The following is a 16,103-nucleotide window of genomic DNA, read 5'->3' as shown; positions in this document are numbered from 1 at the left end:
ACACAAGTATACCAGTAAAGCGGTTTGTAATTTCATCCAGAGAGAGAGAGAGAGAGAGAGAGAGAGAGAGAGAGAGAGAGAGAGAGAGAGAGAAGACACACATGGAAAGCATCTCCTCTCAGCATCCTGGAAACAAGGCATTCTGGGAAGTGTAGGTGCTGTCCTCTTCCTCTGGTACAGTGAAAATTTGTTCTTATTTGAGTTCCCCCATACTCAGGCAGCTTGGGGATAATCAGACCCTAGACTCGCAGGTTGGGCTGACCTGGTAGAAAAGGCATGATTCCGCACCAGCTCCAGAACCTTCCCTGTGTTGCTCACAGCCCCATCAGTAATCAGGAAGAGTAGCCTTGGGTGGCCCTGGTGTACTGGCTGCCGCAGGATCCACTTGAGAGGGGAGAGGATGTTGGTGCCGCCCATGTCAGCCCGTATTCTTTGGATGCAGTCACATGCCTTGGCCAAGTTTGCCTGCAGGGAAGGACCATGGCAGGGCAGACAGGTCCTAGGTTCACCACGTGCCTCCTAGGTGAGGATGAACTCTCTTCTCTAGCTCTTAGTTCAGCCATATATACCCCTGTCCTCCCATTCGGAAAATTATCAGCCACTGATGAAATTCATCCCCCGTCAATGTCTTGAAATGCCACCATTTGCAGAATAATGACAATATTGTCCTCTCTGCATTCTTCTTTGGGGACATAAGCACCCCCAGAAAAAATGTGGACTTTTTGAGCTCTTAACTGCTCAGTACAAGTAATATCCCTGCCTGGTAAGGGAAGCAGGGGGCACGGAGGAAAAAGCATAGTACTGAGCATCCTCAAACATGAACACTGAATACGACTCTGGCACCGACTCCCATGACACTTTGAGAAGACAATTGCTTCCCAGCTTGGGCTCCAGATCCCCTCCCTCCTGGACCAACCTGTGGGGACTGGCTCGCCATGTATTATGGACATCAGATAGATGGCATTGCAGTAGGGGTTGATTCCTCTAGATTCAATCTCCTGCCCCTGGCTCAGGAAGATTCTCTTCCTATATCCATGTTTGGATGAACTTAGAAGGAGTGGTCAATACTGAAGTTGGGGGTGTGGTTCTTTGGTAGTATACAGGCAAGCCTTGGGTTCCACTTCCAACCCCATGTGAGCAAGCTGTGGTGGAGCATGCCTGTAATCTGCTCCAGAGGTGGAGGCAGGAGGACCAGAACATCAAGATCACCCTCAACTGTGTGTGAGTTAAGAGTCTCCCTAGATGATGCAAAACCTTCTCTTAAAAAATAATAGTAATGGTCAATATTGTCAATATCAAGTCTTATGATGAAGACATAGCTTTGAATTCATCCCAGGAGACAGGCAAAGATGCATAGAAAATCCATAAGCAAAAATGACTAAGTAGAAAAACATGGAGGCCACGGAAAGGCCAGCTTCCAGGCTTTGTAAACAAATCAATCCCATTCTGTCTGTGCCATGGGCAGGCAGTCATTAAAATGATGTCACAGATGGGATTTATTTGGCATGAAAATATGTTCCTGATAGACTGGGAAAGTAGGTCATGTCCCAGGGTGGAAGACCTAGTCCCTAACTTGAAAATGTGTGGAAACGCACAGAAACGCACAGAAGGTGACCTGGAAATATCACCTTTTCTTGTCATTTTTGTTTTTGTCTGACTGATGGTATCAAGGGAAATTCAAACATTTTTTTTCCTTAACTGAGGCTGACCTTGAACTCCTGATCCCCTGCTTCCACCTTCCCAGCGCTGGGATTGCAGATATGTGCCACTATCCCTGGCTCAACATGTGTTTCTCTTTTATTTTAAAAATCCATCCTTTACTTTTAGTAGGAAGTAGCCAGTGCTGTTCTTCTCCTTCCTCCTTCCTCACTCTGTCTGCCCTTCCCCCATCTTCTTAGCTCTGGATAGACTGGCCCAGTTTTGCTGCTGGGGCCAGAGTCCTTTTGTTCCAAACAGCAGCTCTCGCCTTGTAAGGACCCCACAACCACTTTTAAAGCCACTTGGCCATTTAATTGTTCTTCTGTCTCTTGCCATTCATTTCTGTAGCTCAGCCTTGGATGAACCCATGATCCTCAAGAGATAGGGGCTGTGGTGGGTGGCAGGCCATGGGCATGACAGATGTGTCCCTATCCTTTGTCCCCACTCTCCATGTCCATGATCTCACAGACTTTACTGTAAGGGGCAGAAGACTGCTGAAGACATCAGCAAGCCTCATGCAGGCAGCTTCTGAGGCTGTCCCCAGTGTGACCCCTTTGCTGTTCCCTTCCCCTTCCTGCTCACCACTGCCCGTCACCCACCCAGGTCCAGATTTACCTCTCCTTACCTCATTATAGATCTGACTGGAAGCAAAGACGGTCTTAAATGTGGATCCAAACCCAATGACATTGAAGAGACAGGCCGGCATGAGGCTCTTAAGAGCCACCAACATGGCCTCCTGCCAGGCAAGAAAAGGGATTCTCAGAGTTCAGCAGGGGCTACTGCTACTCTGTCACCACACATCAATGCTGCCATTTCCAGCATGGAGCCACCTCCACAGGGACCTGTCACCCTACCTGCACCCAGCACTCCTTCTCTATGTATCATAAAATCTGCTGCTCCTGGCCAGAGGCTGACCCATCAAAGCTACCAGCATGTGACCCCCCATCCATGCACAGGCCTGACTCATCATGAGCACTCTGCAATGGCCTCGGAGTCCCCATCACCCCTTGCTGACATTGAGAGGTGGGAAGAGCAGGGTCTGCCCATTCCCCTCTGCCAAAGCCAATGTGACATTGAGGGAAGATCCCATTGTTGACGCTCATCCAAGACCCCTGCATCAGCACCATCCTATCACTGGTGACACATCCCCAAGGAAGTCTCTTTAACTCATATTTATTAGATACAAATGGTGTAATCCAAGTGTGTTGCCTTGTGATCAGCCTCAGCAACAGGCTCATTGTTATCCCCATTCTTCAGAGAGAGCAAATGATTGGCTGAGCTAGTAAACAGTGCAGCAAGGATTCAAACATGCCTCTTGACCTCCAGAGTCTGAACATTAGCGTCCCTATCTTCTGTAAATGTGCACCACCAGGAGACCTTGGTAAAAGTGCTAACTATAATAGTGTGGGGATAGAGAGAGTGCGAGCATTTTCTCTGTAAATACGAGGGCCCAAGTTCGAATCCCCAGCACCCAAATAATAAGTTGAGCATGGCTGTGGATTCATGTAACCCTAGCAATGGTGGGTGGAGACAGGCGGATCATGAGAACTGGCTGATCAGCCAAACCAGTTGGAAAGGTGAGTTTCAGGTTCAGGGAGAGATCCCTTATTAAAGGCACAAGGTAGAGAATGATAGAGGAAAGATACCCAATATTCTGCTCTGGTATCTACATGCATGAGCATGGATGCATGAACTTGCATTCTCATATACATGCACACACACACACACACCTGAAAGGAAAGAAGGACGGAAGAAAGGAAGGGAGAAAAGAAAGAGAAAATATGAGGAAATCAATGAGGCTGGATATGATGGTACATGTCCCAAATCTCAGCACTGGGGATTTGAAGGTAGGGGAATTACTAGCTCATGGGCAGACTGGGCTATGTAGGAACTTCCAGACCAGTCTGGGCTACATGTGTATCTCAACTGTATACCAAAATCTAGAAAGGAAGCAAGCAAGGAAGGAAATCAGCGGAAGTGACGGTGGGAAGGAAGACTGGCAAGAGCGATGATCAATGACCAATACCCCGCTGCTATGGCGGGAGGCTGCAGTGTTAGATAACCTCAGTTAACAACCACATTCCGACGCTATCACACAGAGTAGAGAGCAGTGGGCCAGGGAGGCGGCTTCAAGTGGAAATCCCACCTTCCCGTTAATCACTCGACTTTGGGTCTGCCTGAGCCTCAGCACGGCACAGAGGAAGACATACGTGGAGCTGTTACCAACCCAGTGAGGTCTGTGTTAGTACCAATGCCTCTAGTTTGTAGGGAAGTGGGTGGAGGCTCAGGAAAGCTGAGGCCTTGTTCTGGGTCATAAAACCTGGGCCTCTAGCCGGGCGGTGGTGGCGCACGCCTTTAATCCCAGCACTCAGGAGGCAGAGGCAAGCGGATCTCTGTGAGTTCGAGGCCAGCCTGGTCTACAAGAGCTAGTTCCAGGACAGGAACCAAAAGCTATGGAGAAACCCTGTCCCGAAAAATCCAAAAAAAAAAAAAAAACATTAAAAAAAACCCAAACCTGGGCCTCTGGCTTTGCTGTTCACAAACCCAGCACCGGGACTGGTGAGATGGCACCGGCTGCCCATCCCTAGGACCCACATGGTGGAAGGAGAGACATGAACCTCACAAGTTGTTCTCTGTCACCCCCACACACCCCAGAATGTCCACAAAATAAATCAAATCAAGAGAAAAAAATTCCCTAATACAGCTCTGAAGTCTTCATTTGTGTTGGCTGTGCCTCAGCCCAGAGGCGGAAATGAAAGGTCTTCCCCTTTACCTCCATATTTATGCTCCCCATTCCCTGGAATCTCAGCATAGTTTCAGAGAAACAGACCATAATACTCTAGAACATAGAAGCAAACATTGCCAGTTGATTCCGGCAATTGCCACATCATCCAACCGGCTAAGCGCCACAGCCCTGCAGCCCTCTTCTGTCCCCTTCTGCAAACACTCACATTAAATGCTGCCATTAATGTCCCCGCTGCCTCTCTGCACAGCCTGTGTCAATACATTTTGTGTCTCTACGAAAGAAGTCAATATCTGCTTCTTTTCATTGGCCACTAATGCATATTCCCGCTGGCAGGAGGCTCTGCTGATCCATACAGATCGCCTCGACTCACACCTATTAGAATTTTTTTTAAAGCCCTGCTTTTGGCAGCAAGTGGCAGCTGAAGAATGAGGCCAGCTGCCGGAAATTAAATTGCCTGAACTTTCCCCTTTGGCGTGGGCTGTTTGGATTTCCACTCTTTCCCCTCCTCCCTCAGCCTTGCATTCCCTAAAAGTTCTACCCGATGGACCATGATGAATGACTCAAACATCCCCCCCACCCCCCACCAGCCTTCTCCTTGGCAAGGCTTTCCCCGAGTAATTTCTGTGCCTTTCTCTGAAAGAGTCATGCTTAGCTGAGTGGACCGCATGGGCACAGAGCTATTTGTGAAGGGATGACCTTGAGCCCAGAGAATGGAACTAGAAAAAAAAAGCAAGGGGGAGACTCCACAGGGAAAGGGGACTGAAGGACGGACTAGAGAATGTCCCTGTCAGAGATTTCTGAAGTGGTAAGGGTGGAGAGGGCTGCAGCTAACGAAGTGGGTTCCTGCTCATAAACAATTTCATTTTAACGAGAACAGCTTCCCGGAGTGGTTGCATGAGGAGAACGCAGAGACACAGTCCAGGCTTAGCAGGGGTGGGGGTGGGGTGGCGGGGAAGGGTCAGGATCAGTTACTGATGTCTCGGTAGGCTGCGGAGCGGGAAGCAGAGGGCCACATGACATACAATTGCCCTCCCTGGATCAATCCTTTCTTCTCACCTCCCAGAAAATATGAATGAGGTCTACAGTTGAGAATCAGTTTGTCTAAAGCCACATAGCCATTGTGACAGAATCAATTCTGGACCCCGGGATTGCTCCTTCAACCATGCCACACAGCAGAAGTGACATAAACAAGAGAGCTTTGTAAAAACCAGATGCCATGGCTCGCTTCTCCTAAGCAGCACAAGAAAAATGGGCGCAGATCTGGAAGGCTCAGCCCCTCCACCAGTCCTGTGATACTTGGTAAAGTATTTAACCCCTTAAGGATCCAGTTTCCTTACCCCAGATATGAGGGACAGGGTATGCACTGCTTTCCAAAGACTGTTTTCAGTTTCTAATGCTGAGGCTCTTTTACGTGATCAAGGGGGTGTCTCAGTGTAAGTGTGGAACAGGCTATAGAGAGCCACACTAGCTACAAGGATACTTCAGCACTCCAGAAAGCTCGGACAGCTCCCCGCCTGCCTCCACCTCTGGTGGCAGGCAGGGGTAGAAGAAGGACCTCCCCAATCTCACATCCCTGTGTCCGGATGCCTCCAGAAGGTTCTTGGCTCTCATCTATGATGCTTCTGACCTTATTCAAGATGTGGAGGAACTAAGGGGAGTAGGAGATTGCTGGCCTTGTGGATTCCACCTAAGTTCTCTCCTCATTGAGTCTGTTGCTCTGGAAACAAGAGCTTGCTCCCGCCCCCTGGGTGAGGTAAAGAGGAAGGGTGGACTCTCTGGTGACAGGAGAGCCCACTTTCTCCTGGTTTTCCTTCTCTCATTCTCCTGAGCTACAATCCATCCCTCAGTCCAATAAATAGAATGAGGGTGTTTTACGTAGAAGTACGGAGCTAGGCCACACGGGGACAGATGAGGACGCGACAGTTCTTTTCCCTTAATGAGTTCATAACTCCAGATGGGGAGACAGACACCTGCAGAAGTCACAATAAAAGGGAACATTGGATAATTCCATAACAAGCTTAATGATTTCCTGGCAGGGAAGAGGGGATTTGTGGTGGTTAAGAGAGGCTCTTCTTCTGTATTTTTTCTTTTTTTCTGGAGCTTCCAAAACAGGGAGACAAAAATCAAACTCCCAGGCCTTCTGACTGGCTATTAAGCCACACCACACTTGACTGTGAGCTCTATGAGGTACTGACTATGTTAGCATCTTGGGATTTTTTCCTCTCTTCCTAAGATGGCTTTGCCCACCATCAGTCATTTGGGAGAAAGAATAAATGTTTTTATTTGTGTGTGTGTGTGTGTGTGTGTGTGTGTGCATGCGCTCTCATATATGTGCACACATGCACACACACACATGTGTGTGCATATACCAGTGGAAACCAGATGACAACTTGGGGTGCTGTTCTCAAGGTCAACCACTGAACTGGAACCAGCTTGCTAGGCTGACTGGCCAGTGAGCCGCACGGGTCCACCCGTCTCTGTCTCCCAGTGCTGAGATTACAAGTGTGCACCACCGCACCTGAAGACTTTTTTTAGACATGAATTCTGAAACTCTAATTCTAGTCCTTTCAACTTGATTGGGGGGGGGGAGGGAAATGGGAGGCAGTGGCGGGGAAGAGACAGAAATCTTTAATAAATAAATAAATTAATTAATTAATTAATTAAAAAAATTCTAGTCCTTTCAGGCACTTTACTGAGTTGGCTACCTACCCAGAGCAAATCCAATCTTTTCTCTTGGGTTCTACTTATAGGGGCCACGTCTAGTGACTCTGTGATGTCGGGTGGGGTGGGGGGCAGTTAGACAGTCACTGGTTTGATCACAGACTATGGGTAGCTGACCACAACTCTCAAGAACCGTTTCTTCATGTGGAGATTGTGGCAAGAGGCTCAATCTCTTAGGATACTAGGACTAAAAACCTAGACACACTTTGAGGGGCTAGCCTGTTATCCCACACATTCCAGGCTCCCAGCACATGCCCCCCACCCATGCCCCTTCCCACTCAGAACCTAGTAGAGTGCTTTACCCAGCCCAGGCTTGCAGCACAAGTCTGCAGAAAGTGAAGGATCTCATGCCTTGCAAATGGATAGCTTCTCTGGTTCTGTTTCCATCACTCCAAGGGTTTATTTTGGGAACAAATTGAGTTTAGGTGTCTCTGCTTAAACTGATTTTGAACAAGTGGCTTCTTAGAACAGAAAGTCTTGGGAAGCCAGGTGGAAGGGAGCACAGCCAATAGACTTGAGCCCTGGCTCCCGGGAACAGGGTCCCCACACACGGTACCTTGACGCACTGGATGCTGGTCCTGCTCATGCTGCTGCTCCTGTCGATGAGAAAGATGAACTCCCCGTGGGTCTTTCTCAGGTTGGGCTGCACAGACTGGAGGTCAGGGCAGAAGTTGAGCATGATGACCGAATGGTGGGGAATGTCTTTGTGGAGACGCTTCCGGATGACTTCTGTCTGGAGGAGAAGGGAACACTCTCAGATTTGGTGGAGTGCAGCTCTTTCCTTCTAACTAAAACATTTCCTCCTGTCAGGGAGGCTCCTTAAGACCCAGGAGGGAAATTAAACTTACAAGCTCAAGAAATCAACACAAGTCACAGGTCTCAGGGGGTTCCTGAAACCTACAGGATTCACAAGGCACCTGCCCAGGACTCTAGATTTACAAGGCTTGGGAAGTCAACACAAGTCATAGGTCTCACAGGGTTCCTGAAACCTGCAGGATTCACAAGGTACCCGCCCAGGGTTCTAGAAGAAGCATTCACTGCTGGGAAGAGGAGACTCTTCAATAGGCCCAAGTTGTTCATGGAGCTCCAGGGATGCAGCTTTCTTGAGTCTTTGCTCACTCTCAGTTGGGCTGTTTATTGAGGCCTTTGAGTCAACCATGCTCCTGTGAGTAACCCCATACTCTTTGGTTCACTAATTTACATTGGAAGTGGGATCATTTCTTTAGTTCATTGTTGGTGGCCCACCTGGGGTGCACAGACACTTGTCCACATCACTCTGGAAAAAGTCATGCAACACTTGGGCAGTTGAGGAATCCTGGGAACTCATACCAGCGCCCCATCACTCGCCAAACATCACCTAGATCCAACTAATACTCTGTGCCGAAAGCTTCCAGGCTGGCTGTCCCTGGATCCTGTGCCTACTAGAGGATGGCATGCAGCAGCAGTAAACACAGGCTTTGCATGTTTCCAAGTTTGAACCTCAACTCTGATGCAGCAGCTTCCCAGGACTCTAAGGCATGGAGTCCATGCTGTCCTTTATGAAGTCCCACATGTCTGCCCACTGCTGGGCTCTGTTTCAGCTGCATCCTGCTATTCTGCCTGCAATCCCAGGGGCTGCGCTCTCTGCCCACTCCTCTCCCCGTGGGCCTCTGCCAGACAGATCTTGTTCTCAAATGGGTGTTTGCTTGACACCTGGCTAAAGAATGCCTGCCATCATGTTATCCTGTCCTGCTTCTCCCATGGTCTCAGCCCCCTCCCAGTCAGTCTTGCTCACTTGCTGGTCTTCCTCTTCTAGGCTATAAGTCCCTTGAGGTAAGGAACGCAACATTTCCGAGGCTGTTTCTCTAGGACTGAGAACGCCTGGCATCAGTTGGGAGTTCAGTGTTTGCTGAATGAATAAAAGAGACACTGGCTTCTTTCTTTCTCTCCAGCCCCGCCCCCCTGTGTGCCTTGACTGCTACTGGCCTCTCTGAGCATCTTTTTTTTTTTTTTTTTTTTTTGGTTTTTCGAGACAGGGTTTCTCTGTGGCTTTGGAGCCTGTCCTGGAACTAGCTCTTGTAGACCAGGCTGGTCTCGAACTCACAGAGATCCGCCTGCCTCTGCCTCCTGAGTGCTGGGATTAAAGGCGTGCGCCACCACCGCCCGGCTCTGAGCATCTTTTGGTTAGTTTGTTTCAGTCTCTGTCTCTCTTAGGACCTCCATCTCCTCCATTCAGCACGTGTTGCCCTTTCATTGCTACACCAGCCATTGGCAGTTCATCACCCATCCTTCCTGGGTGATGTTTGCCTTCTGGATGCCCCTGACCTGACCTCTTTCCCACCTGTGAATCCCACTCCCCCTCCCACCCAGAACCCCCTTTGCCAAAAGGCGACTGCCTGGCTTGGCTGGTTTTTTTTGAATGGACAGAGCCCAAAACAGGAACAGCAACCTCTGCCAGCCACAAGGAGCTCCTTCTAGCAACCTGATTCCGCCTTTCAGAGGGACAAATGGGTGCCTGGCTCCAGATTCCCTAATGGCTCCTCAAGCTGCCATTATCCAATTACAATAAACTCATCACTTCTGAGCAGCTGCCTCTTGATCGCCGTCATTCTCAGAACTCCGTGAGGATGCAGGCTATTTGCATAACGAACCCAAGGTAGCATATTAATTCTCGTTAGCCACAGTGGTCCCAGAGCTAATTGATTTGAGGCCTGGCAGCCAGGGCAGCCACCTCCAGGCCTGGGAGCGGGGAGGGGTGTCACCCTTTCCATGCCATCATTTGTTCTGGGAGACAGCATCATTTGTTCTTGGAGCTTGGTGGCACCTTTGGCATGCCACACTTGCTGTCATCTTTGAGACCTCGCTCAGCTTCCCTTTCTAGCATATTCATCTGTAAGGCAGTGTCCCCGCCTCCCTCTGTAAGCAGAGTGATGATACTAAGCCTCCTGAATCTCCCCCATCAGGGGTTTCCACTGGAGTCTCCCATTGTGGGGTTGGTACAAGCAGTTAGGTAATCCACATCTTCCTGTCCTTTTCCCTTCCCACTGCCCTGTACCAGCATGGGCAGCGAGAAGGTGAGGAACAGTTAAGTGCAGTACCACTGCACCCCACTCTAAGAGAGTTGCTGGTCCTCTAGCCCCGATACCCCCAGATCTAACTCTAGAGGTAACACTGGGCACTGGGCCTCAGACTGCTTATCAGCAAATGCATCCATGGAAAGAGATGTGCCTTCACGCTTGACATCCAGGTTATGCGCTGTGTGGGGCACCATGTGTGGAAGGGAGATCATTGGGCTCAACGTGGGGCTGCGGGTTCACCCTCTGCCCTGCCCTCCTGCAATCAGTGCCTCTTTACCCTTCACTGTCGGGACTGCGGAATGACAGAGGAAAAGGACATTTTTTCCTGGCCCCTCTTTCATCCGTTTTGTAGCAGATAGTAAGGACTCCAGATGACGGAAGAACAAGGAACCTATTTAGCATTCTGAGGCCTGGAGGTGAAGAGGGGGCTATAGGGCCGCAGTGGCCTGGAGAAATAAGGCCAAGATGGCATCTGTACTTAGCGACAAGCCTTGCCAAGCTTTGGAGTGCTGGGGAGGGTACTAGGAGAAGCTGAGCTGTCAGGGAGATTGGATGGGGTGATGGTTGCATCAGGAAGTCCACGCCCACCTTCCCTGAGGTATCTGGGACCCCAGAAGGAAACACCTCTCACTTTTTGTCCAAATATGGCCACCAGCCTAGGGTGTGACCTCAGGGGAGTCATGCCCTGCACTCCAGGCTCAGAGGCCCCAAGGGTTCAGCGAGACAGGTCCCCAGGGTGCCCCAGCTCTGCCACCAGTGGCTCACCTTCCGCTCGGCACCGTTGTCCTTCTTCATCCCCCGGATGAAATCCGCTTTCCCCTTCAAGTGCTGCTCAAACTCCTCCAGGGTCATGTCCCCTTTCTCCACCAGGATGTGTGGCATGTGGGGTTCTGCACAGATGAGATCAACACTCAGCCTTTGCCTGGGTGTGAGGGGCACAGCAGGGGCTGTCGTCTAGGGGTGACTTCTTCATGGGGGATGGGGGTAAGTACTTAACTGGAGCAGAGGGTGACATCCCTGGGTGTGTGAGGCAGTAGGGGCCAGGGGAAGACTCCTTAGTAGAGGAAGCCTAGTACCACCTTCTTTCCGTGGGCCTCAGTTTACCCTTATGTCAAATGGACTGATGCTGAGCCAAATGCCTGTGGCATCTTTTCAGGGCCAGACGTTTTGTGAGCTTTTAAGGGGGCAGAGAATGGCTCTAAGAGTTTACAAAGTATCAGAGCAACTTCTGCTCAGCAAGCATAGGGGTTCAAGTCCCCCCCACCCAGGCAGGTGATCCCTGGGGCTGGGAATTTGCTGAATAGAGACAGGCTTCCCTGGGAGCAAGTCTTTGGTCTCTTCTCCCATCTCCCACCCATCCCAATTCTTGCCCTGACTAGGCGTTTTCCACGAAGGCAGCAGACCCCCCCTGGGGTACCATACCACTAGGGTGGAGGAGGATCTCCACTGGCCGGTCAAAGGTGTGTTTGTTGGCCAAGGTGATGATGATGCTCTTGGCCGAGTGTGCAGACGGGGCGGCGTCTGCTCGGATTTCATGAGTGGGACTCTCCACCCCTGAGTGGCACAGAAAGACAGGACAGGGGAGGGACAAGAGAGAAAGGAGCTTAGAGGGAGATTGAGACCTAGGCTGGAGATGATTGGCAGTCTGGCCCTAACATGAACACACACCTTGGTGTGTGAGCATGGATACCCTCCTCAGCTTCCCCACAGTGTAGATTGTGCCCAGTGGTCCTTCCTTCCTGACCACAAGATCTAACTTGCTTGCTCTTGGGGTATGGGGTGTACCCACAAATGTTGCTAAGCAACCAGAAAGAGCTCGATGCTCCATGGGTGGGGCACTTTTGTGGGTGCTCTTTGAGAGCTCCTTGCATTGCAATCAACACTCGCTGATAAGAAACCATGCCCTGTGCCCTTTAAAACCACAAGATGGTTGAGAGGGAACTATCTAACCCCAGTTCTCAGCCCTGGTTACTTATTGGAATTATTCAGAGAATTTTATAATGTTCCACTACCAGAATTCACCCCAGAATCTCTAGGGTGAAGCAAGGATACAGGGGGGAGTTGAATACTCCCCAGGAGGGAACCAGAGCTCAGCTTTATAGCCATGGCCTTCTGGAGAAGGTCGAGCTACCTACCACTCTCTGAAAGATATTTCCCCAGGGAAATTGCAGGGTCGGGCTGGGTTAACGTGAAAACTGTCTTGGGGAGAAGTTTATCTCGGGACAGCTTGTACATCCAGTTCTGAGTTGTTCAGTTTTGACTTCTGTCTGGGTTAGGTGGTCTTTGTGACCCCTTGCCCCCCTCCCCAATCTCTCTGGAGGCTTTGGGTCAGAAGCCCCATCTCTTTTTTTTCTCTGAACCTGGGACGCTCCTTCTCACCTGCAAGCAGACATGGCCCACGGATCTCTAGTTGAAAGTTGAATTCATATTCCATTGGGTTGGTCACCTCTGTATCCAGGAGGGTGGCCAGACACAGCCCATTCCAGGAGTCCACAGTCTGGATGCCATAGCAGTGTGGGTCTTTGCTAGAAAGGTGTATGAAGGAGGAGGGAGGAGAGAGGAGGAAAATGAAGTGAGGAGAGGAAGAGGAAGAGGAGGAAGAGGAGGAGGGGGAGGAAGATGAGGAGGATGAAGCCCAGACAGAGGAAGGCAGCATAAGAAGACTGTGAGTCTCAAATACCTCCTCCCATCCCAGGACCTCTGTCGGCACATTCAGCCTGACTCCAGGGAGGGGCTGGATGCAGAGAGACGCCATAACTATTACTGGGGAGTACCTGGGATGGGCCAAGATCCAGACATGGGTTCCCAGTGCCTCAACCCTCGTCATTCACATCACAAACCCAGGAGGAGGACATCAGAGCCCAACACTTCCTACACGAGGGTCTGAGGCCCAGCAAACAGAGCAACTCACCCATGGGCTTGGTTAGGATTTGGCAGAGCTGGCATCCCGGCCCAGATTTGCCTGGTTCTGGTATGAGATGACTTGCTGCGTCACATGGCCTTGTGCCCGTGATCTATCATGCATCTCAGTGATGCCCTCACTTTCACTCAGTCTGTTCTGAGCTTGGGCCACATGCTGTCACTCAAAGTTCCTGCTGGTGGCTGGATACCATACCGGGCTATCCACTGCCAGGCACTCATTTCCTCCCTGTGCTCACAAATACCACCCCACCACTAACAGCCTTGCTGGGTCTCCTTTTGACCTTATAAAGAGTGTTTCTTTGGGTCCCCAGGTAAAGGGCAGATGCTAATCATAGTCAAACGGTTTTCCTGGCTTGTAATCTAATTCCCATTTTCCTGGAAGTGAACGGGAGCCCCCCCCCTTTCCCAATGGCCTGGCAAACACTGCACCAGCTGGCTTTGGGCAGCCGTGAGGTTCATGGGGAGCTGATACAGATGTCTCAAGGGCATAACTGTCAACTCTGCCAGCTGGAATGAGGGGCTAGCTCACCAGGGGTCTCTGCTCTACTAAAGTCCAGAATGCTCCAGTCAGATTCTGCCTTTCAAACCCACACTGTAGCCCCATGGGCAGGACTTGCAAAGTGACACGTGGGGTTGATGGTACCCGCCCAGGTCAGCTTTGTCACCTGCTCCTGGCATCTTCAAGATCTACGTGATCTGTTCCACCACCCTGTGAACTCAACGCCCCCTCTTACACTCTGCCGTAGCCATTTTCAGCCCAACAATAGCCAATCAAACCTGCTGCAGCCTCAGGATCTCTGTATACTCCCTGCCCCTCTAGAATGTATTTCCATAGCTTCACGAGCAGTAGAGCATTCGTATAGCCAGTGTAAGGGTCTGGGCTCCATCCCCAACAGCTCAGGAAGAGGGGGCGGGTGGAGAGGGGAAGTGGCAGGAAGAGAGAGGAAGAAGGGGGAGAAGGAGGAGGAGAGGGCAGAGGAAGAGAAAAGGAGGAGGAAGGAGGAGGAAGGAAGAGGAGGAGGAAGATCATAGCTGTTGTTTAATCCTGGTTTGCTCTATAAGACAGCAGCTACACCATCCTCTCCTCTTTGCATCCCTGACCACCCCCCGCCCCCAGTTAACACTTGTTTTCATAGACAGTGGTCTCAGCAGGTACCTCCCAGGCTGTGGTACCCCCTCCCTTCCCACACTGTAGAAGGACCCCCTTTCACCCAGCTGGAAGCCCTCACTAATGCTCTTTGCTGCACTAGGGAGATGCAGAGTCCGCTGGGCTCTCCTAGCCTTACAGCCTGTTCCCTGTTGCCTGTGTCAGCTCCTCCCCAGGCCCCGCCCTGTCCTCACTGTCAGGGTCTTTATGAAGCCTGGCCTGGCCTCTGGATACCCTTTCTTCATCTCCTGAGCCCAAAGAGCTTCTCTCAAACCATAGTTTTTATACAATTAGTTATGCATTCAAGCCACAGGCATAAAGAATCACACGGCTGTTGCATGATAGTAATGATCTCTTCCCTTCAAATTGTTGCTTGGGGACGGGGTCTCACTATGTAGTTATGGCTGTCCTGGAATTCACAGTGTAGACCAGGCTGGCCTCGAACTTACAAAGATTCATCTGCCTGCCTCTGCCTCCTGCATGCTGGGATTAAAGGGGGCATGGCACCATGCCTGGCTTCCCTCTGAGTTTGTTTCCTTCCTTCCTTCTTTTTTTCTTTGTTTTTGTTTTTCAAGAACTCTGTGTAGTCCTGGATATCCTGGAACTCACTCTGTAGATCAAGCTGGCCGCGAACTCAGAGATCCACCCAACTCTGTCTCCCAAGTGCTAGGATTAAAGGTGTGTGCCACCACTGCCCAAACCCTCCAAGTTTCTAAACAGCATGAATCATATTTTATCCCTTCTTTATCCCTAACACTTAGTCCTGGGGCTTACCATATAGTAAATACTCATAAAAATCCCTCTTAAGTGCATTGAAAAATAACCCCTGGAAATTCTAAAGCCTTGCACTTCTGCCAGTGCCAGAATGAGCATTTCTAGTAGATTGTTCTGGAACCCTGAAAGTAAGAGGACCCAAATGCCTCCCCTGCCCTGCCCTGTCTCCTTCCTGCTGCCCCCGATCGGGTCCAGGTCTGGGCAGGGCCTCCTTACCCTTGAGCCTGTTGTCTGGAGGAGCCGGAGCTGTGGGAGCAGAGCTGAGGCACAGTCGGGGCACAGATCGCTGGCAGGAGGACCCTCACAGCCCCGCTGGGCAGCGTGGGGAGTTCCGAGGAGGTGCTGATGAAGATGGTGACATTCTCCATGGGAGCAATGGTCCCCAGGTTGACCACGAACAGAATCCGCTCCAGATCCTCATCCAAGGCCACCTTTCCCGGTGTGCAGGAATGAGGGGCGATGGGAACCCCATCGTGTGGAATGTTCCCTAAGTGCCAGGTTGGCGTCAGGTGCTGTGCAGACCTTGTCCCTAGCCCCCTCTTAAGTTTGCTATGAAGTAGTTCCCTTTTTGCTTATGGGGAAACTGAGGCCCACCATAAAGGGTTGGCTTGCCTAAGCTGCTCAGCCAATTATTGGCTGGATTCTGTACCCTCAGGATCTGAGTGGAGGCTGTGGCTTTCCATTAGGAGACTCAGAACCACGAAGAGAACCCACCAGAGGATCATGTGCCCACCCCACAGACCCCACCCAGGCACCAGCTGACGCACGCCTGCTTCTTCTCATGTGTTTGCTTTCATCTGAAAGGCTCAAAGTCCCACTGGCTAGTCTCAGCCATCCATCACCTCCTCCCCCACCGTGAGAGCCTCCCTAGTCCCCAGTCAAGTCTCCCTCCTCTCTTCTAACAACATCAGCACCTTCACAAGCACAGGCACTTCTGATGTCCCATCATGGTCATTCCTGGGAACATTCTAGCAATTTCTCGAGCTCACAAAAGATCAACACACACACACACACACACACACACACACACACACACACA

The 16,103-nt window shown here is 50.7% G+C and overlaps 1 protein-coding gene across 2 annotated transcripts in view; it reads right to left on the bottom strand.

Annotated features, from left to right (window-relative positions):
• Positions 1-16,103, bottom strand: part of Vwa5b1 (von Willebrand factor A domain containing 5B1) — a 68,005-nt gene that overhangs the window by 27,908 nt on the left and 23,994 nt on the right. For both annotated transcript variants that reach the window (XM_005353381.2, XM_026782060.1), the window contains exons 5-11: positions 15,281-15,551; positions 12,601-12,746; positions 11,644-11,775; positions 10,987-11,111; positions 7,722-7,898; positions 2,324-2,434; positions 263-465 (exon numbers count right to left, since the gene is read on the bottom strand). In XM_005353381.2, the coding sequence (XP_005353438.1) occupies positions 263-465; positions 2,324-2,434; positions 7,722-7,898; positions 10,987-11,111; positions 11,644-11,775; positions 12,601-12,746; positions 15,281-15,551 (1,165 nt within the window). The remainder of the gene's footprint in view (positions 1-262; positions 466-2,323; positions 2,435-7,721; positions 7,899-10,986; positions 11,112-11,643; positions 11,776-12,600; positions 12,747-15,280; positions 15,552-16,103) is intronic.

The sequence above is a fragment of the Microtus ochrogaster genome, chromosome 10, assembly GCF_000317375.1.
Source record: "Microtus ochrogaster isolate Prairie Vole_2 chromosome 10, MicOch1.0, whole genome shotgun sequence".
Classification (NCBI taxonomy): Eukaryota; Metazoa; Chordata; class Mammalia; order Rodentia; family Cricetidae; genus Microtus; species Microtus ochrogaster.
Note: the sequence above shows the minus strand (reverse complement) of the source record. Positions and strands in the feature narration are given on the sequence as shown.